We start from the raw sequence: 15923 nt of genomic DNA on the forward strand, positions 1-15923 counted from the left end.
AGCAGCGGAATGTTAATGCCGTAAAACCAAGGTGGCCTCGGAGAACAGAACAAGACAACCCAACAACAGCATGAGACAGACTATTCAATCTCAACCGCAGAATGGGGGAGTAGAGGGAGCAAAAGATGCCAGACAATGAAGAGGCACGCAGGGATGGGCGGGCAGCAACTATGTTTAATGAAACATCAGGCACCCATGCAGGGAATGTACCTGCAGATGCTGGACGCTAGGTTCAGCGAGGCCCAGTGCAAGGTCAGCAGCAAAGGCCCCATGCCTGCAGGGGACACATAAGCCTGTGAGCCTGAGGCCCGTATCCACTAAATGATATCCCAGAGGCTCTGCACCCCTACCTCACCTCTACATGTCTTCTGGCTCCTCGTCTTCTCTGTCAGCAGTGCTGGTGAGCACCTCATCAGCTGGGCCTCTCAGTGCCAGTAATGCGCAACGTGCTGGTGCGTACATCGAGCTGCCCACAGGCCTACTTGGTGTCTCTCTTCTGGGATAGCAGGAAAGGAAAGGATGGTGGTTTACTTCCTCCACATAAATCCAACCAATCCAGAGGCTGCTCTCTTGATGTTTTCAGCATGAAAGCAGCTCCAGGGTTGGTTGGAACAGGCTAACCCAACGATCATTTTTAGGCTGGGGGCCTGTGACAGCAATCCCCTTGTTGTTTCTCAGCCCTGGGATTGCTGAGTATGCTGAGTTTTGCTGAGTAGACAGCCAGCCAATCTGACATGCGCACTGAGCACTACGCTGGCAACAGTAAGGACTCATCCTGCAATCTGCAGGAATCTGCCCCCCTCGCACTTCATAGCGCGGCCAGTGGCACACATAGAATAATAAAATGGTAACAACCATTTTATTAATCGGTGTATATCGCACCGCTTGCAGCAGGCGGGGCGACGCTCCTCTGCCCATTAGAAGGAACCGCCCCTGCTTACAAGGCAAACAACGCCTTGTGATGTCTAATTTCCACTCCTTGTGTGGTATTTAGTTCTGTAGATTTCTCCATATTCGTGGTGGAGAGATCCACAGAAGCAAATCAATTTATGCCTACCAGCAATCTTGTAAATTCCTGCCAGGCGTAAATGAAGTATTTTCAGCTGTAAACTCATGTTTGTGTTCAAAATACCGTTATGAATACAGCCTGATGTCTTCCGAATTATCACTCGCCATTTCTACGCCAGATAAAACGTGCTGCTGTTCTAAGATAATATAATTCTGTATTTTTAATACGGATTAGTACATTGTATCAATATTTTGTACATGGAACAGAATAGCATGGACCATATGCACATGTAATGTGATGTTTAAGATCTATGGACACTTAGAAATCCCTTGGGTACTATGCATTATGTGTGAACTCAGTTAAATTTTTTCTAACATTGTATAGTTCTTCTTTTCAGCGCCCCATGACAATTGTAACTTAAATTACCCAAAATGTCACTTACTTTTATTGATGGGCTCCGCGATGGGAATTCCAATCCGTATACAATTGGCCGCCTCCGGACTATCTGGCTGAGGAAGGTCTTCACAGTTTGGCAGCTTTAACCTCATCAGGATCATTGGATTGGACCTGGCAAAGATGTACTCAGCCTGGCAGAGGACATTTTCTAGAATCTCGCACTCGTCGCGGCACAGATCCCGAGGCTTGGGGGCTGCTGAGGTCTCATCACAGTAAGGGAAGGCATAGTGGCATAAAGATGGAATGGCAAACTGCGAACATTTGTCTGATAAATGGTTGGATGTGCCAATCATTGTGAAGGCGGCTGCAACACAAACAAGACTGTTTTAGTTAATAGGTCAGAAGTAGCTGTTTGTATCTCTTAGGGTCCAGTTTCCCTTATATAAAATTGTAGGTAGATTACAACTAGTTACAAGCCATGGCTTGTGCAGGTAAGAGCGGTGGGGCCGGGTGGGGGGGATTTCGACAGACGACAACAAGGGAAAATGTGTTATTTATTTAATGTTCCCTCGTCTTCGTCTGTCAAAATCTTCCCCACCTGGCCCCACCGCTCTTACCTGCATGAGCCGCAGCTGCTAGCTACTACTGAAGATGCTAAGTTTGCTGTACCAGAGATAAGCCCCACAACACAAATGAGGACTAACAGATCACCAATCGAAGTCACACTGATTTTTTGTCAATTACCAAAACACATGGCTGCATAACCAAAGAGCAAGAATTTCTGGGACAATAAATCTGAGAATCTCCCAATCCACTGCAGGTGGAGAATTTGAATGGTTCTGCACTCCATGAACTAAACACATGCAATACACATGTATTGACACACGTCAACCAAAATGGAGGTTAAATTTAGCCGCAAGTGACCAGGGTTGTAGCTCCGGGGGGGTGTTTTGAGTGTGACACCCTCCTAATAAATGGCTTCTGGTGTGTGTAGTTGAGTCCAGGGGCCTCAAGTCAGCTAGAAGTGTCTGTGGTTGGGTTTCTACTCGAATTAGCAGCCCTCATAGCACAGACACACACCTCTATGAAACTTTGAAGAGGTTGTATACACCCACCCCTGCTCTTTCCTCTCGCATAAAGCAAGCCAAGAATAAACAAATGATTGGATGCCTTTTAACTGGTGGAGAGCAGCTTTTTAAAATTAAGACTATTTTCATCCATTTTGCCATTTCAATGGCAGTGATGGTTGAGAAATCTCTGTTCCACACCCAGTGGCGGTTGTTAACGATGGGGGTGAGGCAGGGCAAGAGGAGGGGCATGAAAACAAAACACTTACCTGGGTACTGCCGCCCTCTCTCCTCCGTCATCTGTCCGCCGTCCACGAAGCATGAAGCACACAGGCTCCCAGACTCCCCTAACCAATCACAACGCTGCTGTCACCTAGCCAATCACAACGCTGCTGTCACCAACATGACAGCAGCATCGTGCTTGGTCTGAGCACCATGGTGCGATGTTCAGACCAGAACCTTTGAGCCTGTGCATGTCCTCCGCCCAGGCTGTGCAATACAGCTTGGTGGAGAATATGCTAAGTACGCATGACTGTTTGGCCGGTCCAAGGCAGCCAGCCAAACCATCATGCGCACTTACAGAGTGCCCACCACTCCTCTCCCAGATCTGGCCAGCCCTACGCTGCACGTAAGCCAGTACGGAACAATAAAATGCTAATACCATTGCATTATTATCATTTTATTGTTCCTTTTTGAACTACTCAGAGAGCACTGGGCGATACTCCTCCGCCTTAGCAGAGGAGCCTCCGCTGTCCACACCTCCCAAATCTAACTGACTAAGCTACGGCCCTACATGTGACCTCTGTTCATGTTCATCATACATACTCCTGCAAACTTTCTTTGGGCCCTTTAACTATTTGCAGAGAGAAACTAATTGTCCTTTTTGGTGTTTCTCACCCAGACGAGTATACGCAATATGATATTGTACAGCAAGTTATGGGCCAAGTTAAAGTAACTAAGGCTCTCCTTTGTATCTCATCACCTGATAATCATAGCTTGAACATCCTCTACAATATTCCCCAAGTTTCCAGACTGTAGGTAATGGCAATGCACTTCATACTAACCTTTCTACTTTATAAGGCAGTTCTACATGGCTGAGGATTTCATCAAATGGGAGTTTGCACCCGAAGAGGAATTAGCCATGAGTGGCAAGAAGGGCTTTATTAGATTCTTTGCATTACATCTATCCTGCGGTGTAGAGGGGTCTCCGACCATTCCAGGGGCTCCCCCTCAGCCCCAGGCCAATGAATACATGTGACATGTGGGATACTCAGGGGCCCCTCATCACATTCCCCAAGGTGTGGGCACCAATTGGTGTTACGCCACTGCATCTTACCTGTAATTCAAACCCGCATGAAGGTCTCTGGTTCCACAATAAGATCTTAGATCATGGTCACGATTGGCCTATCAATCAAGTTTTGGGCATACACAAGACTGTTTAGTGCACACAAAACAGGATTACTGTCATGTTGCAATTTGTGGATATTTGCAGATGTGGTTTGCGGAATGAGAAATCTAAGTCAAATCTACGTGCACAACAGTGGGAAAAATCATGCTCAATTATCACCTATTTCCCCATTAATCAATCAATCAGTAGATTTGTAGAGAGCTGCTAATCACCCATGAGGGCATCCAGGCGCTGGCAGAGTTTAGTTGCTTAGCTGAACAGTCAGGTCTTCAGGTACTTTTGGAAATCTGGAAGAGGTGAGGTGGTCCGGAGATGAAAGAGTAGCTCGTTCTATATATATGCTGGTTTGGTAGAAGGAGTGACCTCTGCATCTGCCCGGTCAGGTTCAGGGTGTAAGGGTTAGAGAGAGGGAAATGTAGCAGAGGTGTCTGGTGGGCCGATGAAAGTTTAGGCGGTGGTTCAAGTAGGCTGGTCCGCAGTTGTGCAGGGCCTTATATGCATGGGTCAGTAGCTTAACTGGAACACAAGCAACCCAAGACCGGTATCACCCTAGTTATGGCTCATCAGCCGGGTACAGCTTGGATCCAGTGATACAGTGTGCACGGGACCCACGTCTGGGCATTCTTGTCCCACTTAGGGTGACACAGTACGTATAACAAAAAAGTCATGAATGAAATGTTTGAATTAATCTCAGCCACTGGTGATCACTCGGGTTGCATCCCAATCCATCGTTGTTTTGCACACCATGCCACTTCAGTTTGGACCCAGCTGTATGCAAATCAGTCTTGACCTTGCTCCAATAGGAACAGCCCAATCCAAACTACCAAGTGAGGTCTTCCTTGAACTTGAACACAAGCAACCCAGGACCGGTTTCACCCTAGTTAGGGGCTCATCAGTCGGGCTCAGCCAGTCCTGGGTTGCTTGTGTTTCGGTCAGGAAGGACCTGGCTTGGCAATTCAGGCTGGACTGTTCCTATTGGAGCAGGGTTAACACTGATTTGCATTAAGCTGGGTCTAAACTGAGGTGGCATGGTGTGCAAAATAATGATGGATTGGGATACGGCAGGAGTGATTACCAGTGGCTGAGATTAATTCAAGCCCATAACTTGGGCGATACCGGTCCTCGGTTGCTTGAGTTCTGGTTCAGGGAGGACATGGCTTGGCAGTTCGGGATGTACTGATCGTACTGGAACAGGTTCAGTACTGATTTGCACATGGCTGGGTCCAAACCGAGGTGGCCATGGTGTGCAAAATAATGATTGTGATGCAGCCAGAGTGTTCACTAGTGGCTGAGATTAATTTAAGCATTCCATCCATTACTGTTTTGTAAGGGCATCGACTTCTATATGTTTCCAGTCCTTGGTGAAGGTGCCCGTGGTAATAGAGGTGTTGAACAAGGTGGTGAGTATGTGGCTGATTCTGGCTTCACCTAGGTTGAAGATGTGGTGGGGGCATGGGCTGGTAGTTCATGATGAAGGCGTGTTTTTTGTGTGGAGCGCTGACTCCATTCGAATAGTCAGATGTCTGTGGTAGCAGCAGGGATGTTGAGTTACTTTAAGAAGTCGGCGGCCTTGTGCTGAGGTTTGAAGTTTCTGTAGATGTTGGCGCACTAGTTGTGTAAGAAGTTTGCGAGGTTGTCACAGAGTTCCTGTGAGGGGGTAATGTTGTATGTTGCATCTGAGGGGGTTGGAGAATTCTTTGACGATATTGAAGAGTTATTTTCTGTTATTGGAGCTTGACTCGATGTGTGCGGCTAAGGCCTTTTTCTTCAATTCTCTCAACTGTCTGTGGTAGAGGTTGAGGGCTGTCTTCAAGGTGGTCTTATCAGTCGTGTCCTTGCTGGTGTGCCATCTAATTTCCAGTTGTTTCCAGTGTTGTTTAGTGGTTCTGCTCTGATCTCACTGGGGGTGGGAGTTCGGAAAGGGCCCAGCCGTTTAATAATGCAACTTGTGTTAACACAAAGTAGCGGATGAGACATTTTCATCCACAAAATGCGGGGTATTTGTGATTAGGCCCATAATGTATAGGTGTGATTTTTGGGCAGTGGCCATTTTTACAATTCACTCCATTCAATGTTTTTTATTTCTAAATCAAAACGGATATAGTAATTTGCATCCATTTGAATGTTACTGTTGGTTATATTTTAATATGTAGTTCAGTGAGCATTAGCAAATTTTCCAGAATCTGTCTCACCATGATATTAAAAGGGAGGAAATATCTTTAAAAAATAAATACATTATTAAAAGTAGCATACGACAACAAATACTAACAGCACACTGCTAGGCTAGGTTTTCCCAATGAAAAATCAGCAAATCATTTGAGTCCAGTATGTGCGCATTGAAGTAAATAAATTATCATTCAGCTGTGATGCATTAGTAGTTCATGAAACATTGAGACTTTGCAGCTGTGTATATAATTATGTGACAAAAATATCAGAAAATTAGCAAGTGCCTACCTGTAATCTGATTTTCGATTTCTCCTTGCATATGTAAGGATTCCATATAAATAGTGCGGTTACCAATAAATCGAGCACAGGCAATGCCTCTGTACGGTTGACAAAATCCATCCTCTTCATATTCATCTCTGAAATAAATTAACATACAAGAAATTAAGTGGACGCGCCATGCAATAAAACTCCGCTAGATGGCAATAGAGCGCCTATTTGGTTCATGTTGATTTTACAGTGATTTATTAGCTAAAAGGACCCCAGTCTTCTACATACATCAAAGATAGAAAACACTCACACAATAACTTCCTAACGCATTTTTGTAAGTATAGTTTTTTAAAGTTTTTCCGTGCTGTGACTTTAAATCAATGAAGTTTGAGTGTGTAAAACCTTATAAAGGCTTTGTTAAACTTGAGGAAATCTCCCGTCGACCGAAAATAATCCGTACATCCCAACTTTCACCTATGCTCTATGGCAAATTATCAGTACATCTTTCCACAGATGAACACTTAGCTGTAATGTGCTGAACGGTAATGCTGGGAGCATTGTTCAGTAACATTTTCTCGTATGGATCCCGACTGACTCTTACCTGTAATCTCTTCCTCGCCCCGCCCTCTCATCATGAGGTGTCCCCACACCTTGGTGAAAAACGTTTTAGGTTGATTACCTTAAAAAAAAAAAAAAAGAAAATCCCTCCTCCCCTCCAAATGGGCCTAATATACGATCACCTTTACCCATAATCCCCCTGCGTCGAATACCATAGCAGAATTACACACAGCGATTGAATGGTACATGTAATGTAAATGTCCAGTATTTATAAAGCGCAAACAATTGCCCGAGGGCGTCAAGGTGCTGTGGGCCGTCCGGAAGATTAAGCGAGCTATTGCCCAGAGTCACATGGTGCTGGGCTGATCTGCCGCCAGCGATTGAACCGTGAGCCCCGGGTTCTGGAGTCAGCCACCCTGGCTGCTGCGCCACACCTCTTCCACTGGTACACAGGCAGGGACGTAGCACAGGCCTCAGCAGCCCCTGCGGTGCAGGGTGGGGTGGGGCAGGCTACCCTTCAGGGCCCCACTAAGGCTTCAGGGGACCCCCTTTTAGCCCACAGTGAAAGAATATCTGTGAGCTATGTGAGACTCAGGGCCCCTTTTCACATTCTGCAGGTGGACCCCGTCATTTTGCATTGTACCACTGTAGCAAGGACTGGGAGAAGGGGGATGACATGGAGTAAAGATCTTACCAGTAAGTAATTAAAGCATTACCTTAACATCATGTCTCCCAATCCTTACATCATAAGGATCCATCAAAGCAGATGCTCACCAAGGTGTTCAACAAGAAATAACAAAACTTACTCAACAATCAATCAATCAATCAATCAATCAATCAATCAATCAGGGGCTTATAGAGCGCGCTACTCACCCGTGAGGATCTCAAGGCGCGGGGGGGGGGGGGCAGCTCCGGATCAGTTGAAGAGCCAGGTCTTGAGGTCCTTCCTGAACGTGTGCAAGGTAGGGGACCGTCTAATGTTCACCGGGAGCTCTTTCCAGGTCTTGGCTGCGATGTAGGAGAAAGCTCTTCCGCCTGCTCTGTGTCTGCGGATGCGGGGGCCCTTCGCTAGGGCAAGGTCGGCAGAGCAGAGGTTCCTCTTGGGTACGTGGAGAGAGACTCTCTTATTGAGGTATTTGGGTCCTATGTTGTTAAGGGATTTGTAGGTGTGGATGAGGAGCTTGAAGGTGACCCTCTTCCCAACGGGGAGCAAATGGAGTTCTCGTAGGTGTTGGGTCATGTGCTTATGACGTGGAGTTCCGAGGATGAATCTGGCTGCAGCGTTCTGGATGGTCTGGAGTCTGTGTAGGAGAGTTCTGTTGATTCCGGCGTATAGGGCGTTTCCGTAGTCCAGTCTACTGGTGAAGAGTGCGTAGGTGATGGTCTTTCTGCAGTCGGGGGGATCCATTTGAAGGTCTTTCGGAGGATGCGCAGGCAGTTGAAGCTGGTGGAGACGATGTCATTGATCTGGCGGGTCATGGAGAGGGAGGAGTCGAGAATGATGCCGAGGTCCTGAACGTGGTCGGTAGGGGTGGGTGGCTTCCCGAGGGCGTCGGGCCACCAGGTGTTGGCCCAGGCGGAGGTGGAGTGGCCGAGGATGAGGACCTTGGTTTTCTCTGAGTTGAGCTTCAGGCAACTGTCTTTCATCCAGGCAGTGACGTCCTTCATTTATTCGTGGAAGCAGAGTCTGGTGTCTTTGGGGTTCTTTGTGAGCGAGAGGATAAGCTGAGTGTAGTTGGCATAGGATACTATGCTGAGCTCATGCTGTCTGGCGATGGCGGAGAGAGGGGCCATGTAGATGTTGAAAAGCGTTGGGTTGAGCAACTATCCTTGGGGTACTCCGCAGTTGATGTCAGTGAGTTCGGAGAGGAAGGGAGGGAGTCTGATCCTCTGGGTTCTGCCGGAGAGGAAGGATTGGAACCAGACAAGACCGGCTCCTTGTATTCCTGCGTCGTGAAGTCTGGCTGTGAGCGTGCGATGGAAGACGGTGTCGAAGGCTGCGGAGAGGTCTAGGAGGATGAGGGCCGCAGTGTGTCCCTGGTCGAGTAGTGTGCAGATGTCGTCCGTGGCGGTGAGGAGGGCTGTGGTTGCTGCGGAATCCGTATTGTGAGGCGTCTAGGATGGAGTTCTCTTCGATGAAGGCGGTCAGCTGGGCGTTCACGAGTCTCTCGTTGACTTTGGCTGTGAAGGGGAGGAGAGAGATGGGCCGGTAGTTCTTCACGTCTGTTGGGTCGGCCGTTGACTTCTTGAGGAGGGGTTTGACCTCCGCCCTCTTCCAATCGTCTGGGAAGATGTCGGATCTTCGGGAGGTGTTGATGGTCCATCCTGGTTTGGGTGCGATGGCGGCGGCGGCCCTGTGGAATATGTGTGCTGGGCAGGGGTCCGTTGGGGCCCCTGAGTGGGTTTTCTTCATGGTCGTGGTGATGAGTTCGATGGTGGCAGGATTCCAGGTGTGATGGTTGGTTTTTCTGCGGTGGCGGAGGGGGGGGGGGAGGGGTGGAGTTTGGTGTCTGTTCGTTGAAGTTATCATAGAGGGCCTGGATCTTGAGATGAAAGTAGGAGCTGAGCTTGTCGCAGAGTTCCTGGGAGGGTGTAACGTCCGTGGCTTTGCTGTGGGGTTTGGTGAGCTGCTGTATGACGTTGAACAGTTCCTTGGCATTGGATGCGTTGGCCTGGACTTTGTCTCTTACGAAGGTCCGTTTGGTGTCTCTTATGCGCTGGTGGTATTCCTTCAGGGCGGTCCTGTGGTTGTCCTGTGCTTCCGTGGTTTTCTTGTTTCGACAGATTTTCTCTAGGCGTCTGCAGGAGCGCCTGGCTTCTTGAAGTTATTTGATGAACCAGGCTGCCTACAGAGGGTGTTGTTTGGCGGGGTGGCGGAGGGGTGCGAGCTTGTCAGTGCAGCAGGAGATCCAGTGCTAAAATTCTTTGGCTGCGGAGTTGGTGTCGGTCGTGGCGCAGGGGGGTCTTGGAGGAGGGTGCTGTTGAGGTGCTCCTCTGTGATCTTGCTCCAGTTCCTTTGTAATGGGCGCTGGGCAGGCTTGGGTGCGGTGGTGGTGTTGAAGGTGAAGTGGACGCAGTGGTGATCCGTCCAGTGGGGCTGGGAGATGTGGCTGAATTTGATGTTGGCTCCTCCTGCGAAGATGGGGTCGAGGGTGTGACCAGCTCTGTGCGTGGGCGTGTTAACCAGCAGCTTTAGTCTGAGGTTGTCGAGGAGGGTGGTAGAGTCAGGGTCGTTGCTGTTGTCGAGGTGGAAGATGAGGTCTCTGAGAAGAATGTAGTGCGTGGAGGTGTTGGAGTGGGGTGCGGCGAGCTCGGCGATGGTGGTTGTGGACTGGGTGCGAGGTCCGGGCGGTCTGTAGATAAGGGTGCCGCGTATAGTGGCCCTGGGGCTGGTCTGGATCTGGAAGTGGAGGTGCTCTGTGTTGGAATAGGGGTAATTTGTGCTGGAGGTGGAGAGTCGGAGGTGGGTCTTGTGTGCGATGGCGAGTCCTCCTCCTGGGCGGTGGGGCGGTCCTTTCTCTGGATCTTGTAGCCGTCGGGGATGGCGGTGGCGATGTCGGGGCCGGAGGTGGTATTGGTCCAGGTTTCCGTGAAGAAGGCGATGTCGGGCGAGAGGGTGTCGATCAGGTCCCAGATCTCGAAGGCGTGTCGGTGTAGGGAGCGTACGTTGAGGAGGATGCATGTCAGGGTTTTGGCGGTGTGTGCATCCGGCGGGCCTTCGGTGGTGGTGGTGGGTTTGTCGATGGTGAAGGATCTACAGCAGTATCTGCATGAGAACTGCCCGTGGGTGGTGTTGGGCGAGGATCTTTCGCTGTCGGTTCATCTTCCGGGATTGAGTGCGTGGAGGGTGGCGGAGTCGAAGCGGTGGGACCTGGTGTAGCAGGGGTTTGTGGCGCTGGCCGCTACTCAACGACTAGAAAGGGAGCTATTCAAAAGAGCAATAGCGCCCCAAGTGACAGTGGAAAAATAAGCTGATAAACACTAGAAAGCAAAAGTGATAGTAAGTCAAACAGTGCACACAGAGACACATATCAAGGAACGTCCACTGTGCACCAGAGCACACAGGAAGGCAGGATGCCCAGAAAACAAGCCCATAGCGGTCGTGAAACAACAGAGAACCTGACATTAGAAACCATACAACCCCACCCTTGAGCATGTTCAGCACCGATCCTGTGCCCAAAAGGGAGCACAGGAGGGAGCCTGCAACTAGACAGATGATCAAAGGGTCGGGGGGTAGGGAAATCATAGCCTCAACAAATAACCGCTCAGCAGCACACAAAGTACCCACAGAGAGGGTTAATCATCAAACACCAAACCCAACAACAAGCACAAGGGAAGTCCACAACCTGAAAACAGACTGAAAATAGGAGGCGGGTCAAAAAGCATAACCCGAAAAAACCCACACCAACCAAGGGTAGCATGCAGAAGGACTCTGCACCCCAAGCGTTAAGCACAACAAACAACTGGGACCACAGAACCACAGGGGATCCACCAGAGTCCCCTACGTGGATGACCCAAGTGAAAAACAGCAGAAGACCCATCTGCATCAAAAACCAAGTAAGATCCAATAATTGAGAAGGAGATGGATCAACATAGAAAACATCAACAATTCAACCCCTAGCATACTGTGGGGGCAGTGGGGACACCACCTATGGTCCAATGTCCCAGAACACATGGCTCAACACATAGACCTGAATTCCCCCAGAAAGAAGCTCAACACAAAAAGGCTGCAGAGACTAGAAGGAACAAGAAGGCCACACCAAAGCATCCCATAGACCCCCAAGGACCCATTCACACAGTCACACAGTTAATGGGAGGAGCAGAGACCTAGCCAGGAGCAACCAATGGACAATACACAAGTTCAGAAAGGATCAGGATCACAAGGAAAATAGTCCATGATATACTTAAAATTTTCCTCTACAAATGTGTTCAAAGCATAGTTTTTAATGTGTAAATATCACCGTTTTCTAATCAATACAATTGACATAATTTCGAAAATGACAACTTTTACTAATTTAAATATAGAACTAATACATTTAAATAAAACTGTCAATCTTACTTTTAGAACTAATACATTTAAATAAAACTGTCAATCTTACTTTTGGAAAATTTAAGGAAAGTCTGTCCCTATTTTGCAACCACACACATCTTATCTAAGACGCAATTGTTACATTTAATTGATTCATGATCTTCAGTTATTTCATATCCTATCCAAAATGAAAGTGCTGACCTTACATTATATGAACTGGCCTCTAACTTAATGTGTTTCCTCTTTAGTTGAGCAGTACAAGTGCTAGAATGGTTTATAGAACCTGGTCAGTTGGGCTCAGGTAGGTCCTGAAACAGGGAGAGTAAACATCTTACTTATCATTGAATTTGAGACTGAGGGGAAATACAAATATGTTATTTAGTGTCACCAAAGACATCTTTCCTAGTGGGTTAGGATCAGAAATAACAACCAGTTGGATGAGAGAAGACAGTGTGTCCAAACTTGGGATCAACCTGGAACTGTGATTAGCGTAATGCAGCATGGTTTGGAAGTACCGTGGACATTCTAGAAAGATTAAACCATTACTACTCAAAAATATGACTGCTATTGGCATAAGTGTGCAGAAGGACTGGCTCCTAAAGGACAACTATTGCTAAATATCCTTACCCAAAGAAATGGCTCAATTTAGAAGATTACAGCTAATACGTTAAACAGAGACAATGGGCTTAAGTTTATAATATATTGCCTCTCAGTGGCCTTTCTCTGATCCATACAACTGGCAATGACTTGACCATGAAAATAGAGGTGTCTCAAATTAGGACCTGGATTGGTGTCAACTCTTTGGAGCTCTCTGCACAAAGATCTCAGGTGTTAAGAAAATCTTCAACTCTGAAAAAATAAAAAACATATCTAGATTTACATTATCTATTTCTGGAGCCAACTTCTCATCTTAATATGTAATATCTATCTGTACATCCTCTTATTTTCTTTAATCTCTTTCTATCCTCAACCAATTTCTCTTTTCCCTCCATTATTGTGTCCATGGAAGCATCTTTTATTACCCTTGCATGTATCAATTGTATTTCCCATATTCCCTTTCACCCACTCGTTTCTCCCCTCTTCATTCTTTCATTCACCTATGTTGACGCAAAATGTATTCACTAACAAACAATGTTTAAATTAATAATGTGCAAAGCTTTTGTTTAAGTAACACACATGCTAAATGCTAAATTTGTAGTAGGCAATCATACCTAAATATTATAGGCCTGCAAATAAATGAAAGTGTTGTTTTAAGTTAGCCCAACTGTCGAAGTCACACTAACTTCAAAATAGTGCATTAACTCTGAAAGTCTGTATTTCACATTGAATAGTTGTTTGCACACAATATTTTTCTCCTTGTGTCAGATGAAGCCTTCTGTTAGCTAGTGAATAGACACTTGTTTTGTATTAGACAATTGATGGTGAACTCTCACATGGAGGAGAATGGGTGACTGGAAGGATGATTCATGAGAAGAACTGTCTGAGCCACAAATTTTCAACGATGTAACATTTCAAGGTTTAGGGTCTGAAAGTCTGTTATGCCTGTATGGTAAAATATGGAGTTTGCCTATTCCCAGGAGTTTGCTGGAATTTTATTGGAGGTTGAAGAAGACAGAAGAAAATAAAGTTGCAACAGAGAATATTGCGTGTTTATATTGGTGAGTCTTCCTAGAGTAGCAGCTGTGATTTCAGGTTTCCTTTCCCGACTCTCTGGTTGGAGGCTCATCTCTGAGCTTCTTAAACTTCTCTACATGTGAGGTTATTTAGCCTATTTCTCTTATTTCTGATGATTTATGACTGTATATTTTCCAGTCTGATATGCAAAGGATTCATGCTTGTGCATTGATTCTCTCATAAGCGTTCTTCATTGGGTTTCTGAACTGACACCTTTTTCTCTCATTATTTCAACTTAATTTAGATTATGATATTTGCCTTTATGGACCATGCTTGCTGTATTATTACTATATTAACTGTTATTTTAACAAACATTCTGTTCTATTTTATAATCAAATATTAATTGATGGATTATATTAACTTTTAATGCTGAAATGTGAAGGTTAATCCCTCATGAATAAAAGGATGAAAGACTAAAAGAATTGAAAATAAAACCCTTTAACTCACACTAATTCATTTTATTGACTGAACTAAAAGTCTTTTATGATTTATTACTATGTAGATGATTGCTCCATACGACCAGTAGCGGGGATTATTTAATGATTACACCCAAAAACGGATATAAAAAACCCTGCTCTGGCACCTACAATTCTGAAGCTACTTATTTAAAATTTGTAACATTTCAGCTAGTAAATAGCACCTTTTACTCTGTGTTGCATCTTTCTTACTTGATTCAATTTATACAAATATATGAAAAAAATACATATGAAATGTGAAATGCATCAAAAGTATAGCATAAAAAAGACTAGTAATTGCAATGAGAAAAACAGCAAACATTTTAGGAGTATGTATGTGCCAATATACAGCGTGCTTTTCTTCCGGGCCCTCTGTAGCCAAACATGGCAACCCAGGCAGCTCATAGGTGCTACAACAGAGGTTTTACAAAGTATGATGAGCCACTCTCCCCCCACAGAATGTGTCAAGTGGCCCTTGAGGCAGCTGTATGTCACAGATATTCATAGGCCAGAGGCTGAAGAGGAACCCCTTGAAGGGCAGAGGCGCCTTTGCACCATTTTGACTTGTGTTATGCCCAGAGCCCTACAGAGCTAATCATTGGCTTTATGTGGCCTTTTGTTCTGAATTTCCGTTCAAGGGGAATTATCTGCTGTACATGAGTATAACAGTGTCAAGTACATGGTCCCTTGTGTGATTAAGAAAACAATGTAATGAGTTTGGCCCATGATCTAGTTAGATTTGGAGCAAAAGCTAAATGTGATTCATATAAGGGTGCAAGACTACCCCCTGCTATTACAAGCAAATGTTATACTACAGTCATTTAATAGGGATGGCCCTATTTCTGCTTTCTCTGCAAGTACGATCAGAAGGCGATGAAACTTAAAACAGAATCCATAAGTATAATCTGCATTTATGGGCAGTTCGCACCCTGCTCTTATCAATCACCGATGTACTGGTCTTTGCTGGTCCAGATATAGCTGATTAGCTGTTTGCTGTGTTTGCTTGTTGAACCTTCATTGTGCCCTGTAGTCACATCACTGCGAAAGAGTAAATTTCCTGTTGAAGCTGTCCACTTTGTAAGACTATATCCACCCAATTTGTCAGGCAGAAGAGCACTTATGCCATGCATAGGAAGGAATATCTTACATATGGCTTGCCTTAGAGGCAGCCATTTTTCACAATAAACCAACTAATCTGATTCACAGAGAAACGATACCAACTTTACGTATCTGGGAAATGATGGGCTTAAGTGGAGAAAATGAAGAATAACTCCCTAAACTGAATAGAACATAAAGAGAAACCTTTGGGACAATATTCCACAAGTGTAGGAGTGACAGGAAATCAGCTAGTAGGTTCTAAAGACTTCATTAGCAAAGCATCAGGCAGGCAAGCATCCACCGTGACCCGCCCCATGAAACATAGAAGCAAAGATCAAGCTAGTTTACTTAAATAATTGAATATTTAACATCGTGCCTCCAAGCTGGGCTCCTGAGAAAGGAATTTCTCAAAAAAATAGTAACTATATTGTCAGTCATTTATCATCATGAATAACTTTATTTCGGTCATAAGACCATAAAAGTACAATAAAATATATACAAGTACAAGAATAAGACCATAAATACAAAAAATAAATTTAAGAAGTTATTAAACAGTAAGTTATCATGATTATTTAGCAGTGAAAAAGGATAAAAGCTAAAAAAAAAAAACATTACTTTAAATAGAACTCATCCTTCTCCGCCACATACCATATAAAAAGCGGGAAACTGCATAAACAATAAGAGGATCAGTGTCATAAGTCAAGACTCTGCAAGCTTGTACACATTGTCTGAGCCCCAAATTTTTGCACTGAGGAATAAGCCAACATTTTCAAATCATGCTATATGCTGGACAAAA

The 15923-nt window shown here is 45.5% G+C and overlaps 1 protein-coding gene across 2 annotated transcripts in view; it reads right to left on the minus strand.

The window, feature by feature from the left end:
• Positions 1-15923, minus strand: part of ROR1 (ROR family WNT receptor 1) — a 665735-nt gene that overhangs the window by 50413 nt on the left and 599399 nt on the right. For both annotated transcript variants that reach the window (XM_085602387.1, XM_085602388.1), the window contains 2 exons: positions 6335-6462; positions 1452-1769 (listed from right to left, as the gene is read on the minus strand). In XM_085602387.1, the coding sequence (XP_085458513.1) occupies positions 1452-1769; positions 6335-6462 (446 nt within the window). The remainder of the gene's footprint in view (positions 1-1451; positions 1770-6334; positions 6463-15923) is intronic.

Source organism: Triturus cristatus, chromosome 4_2 (genome assembly GCF_964204655.1).
Source record: "Triturus cristatus chromosome 4_2, aTriCri1.1, whole genome shotgun sequence".
Taxonomy (NCBI): domain Eukaryota; kingdom Metazoa; phylum Chordata; class Amphibia; order Caudata; family Salamandridae; genus Triturus; species Triturus cristatus.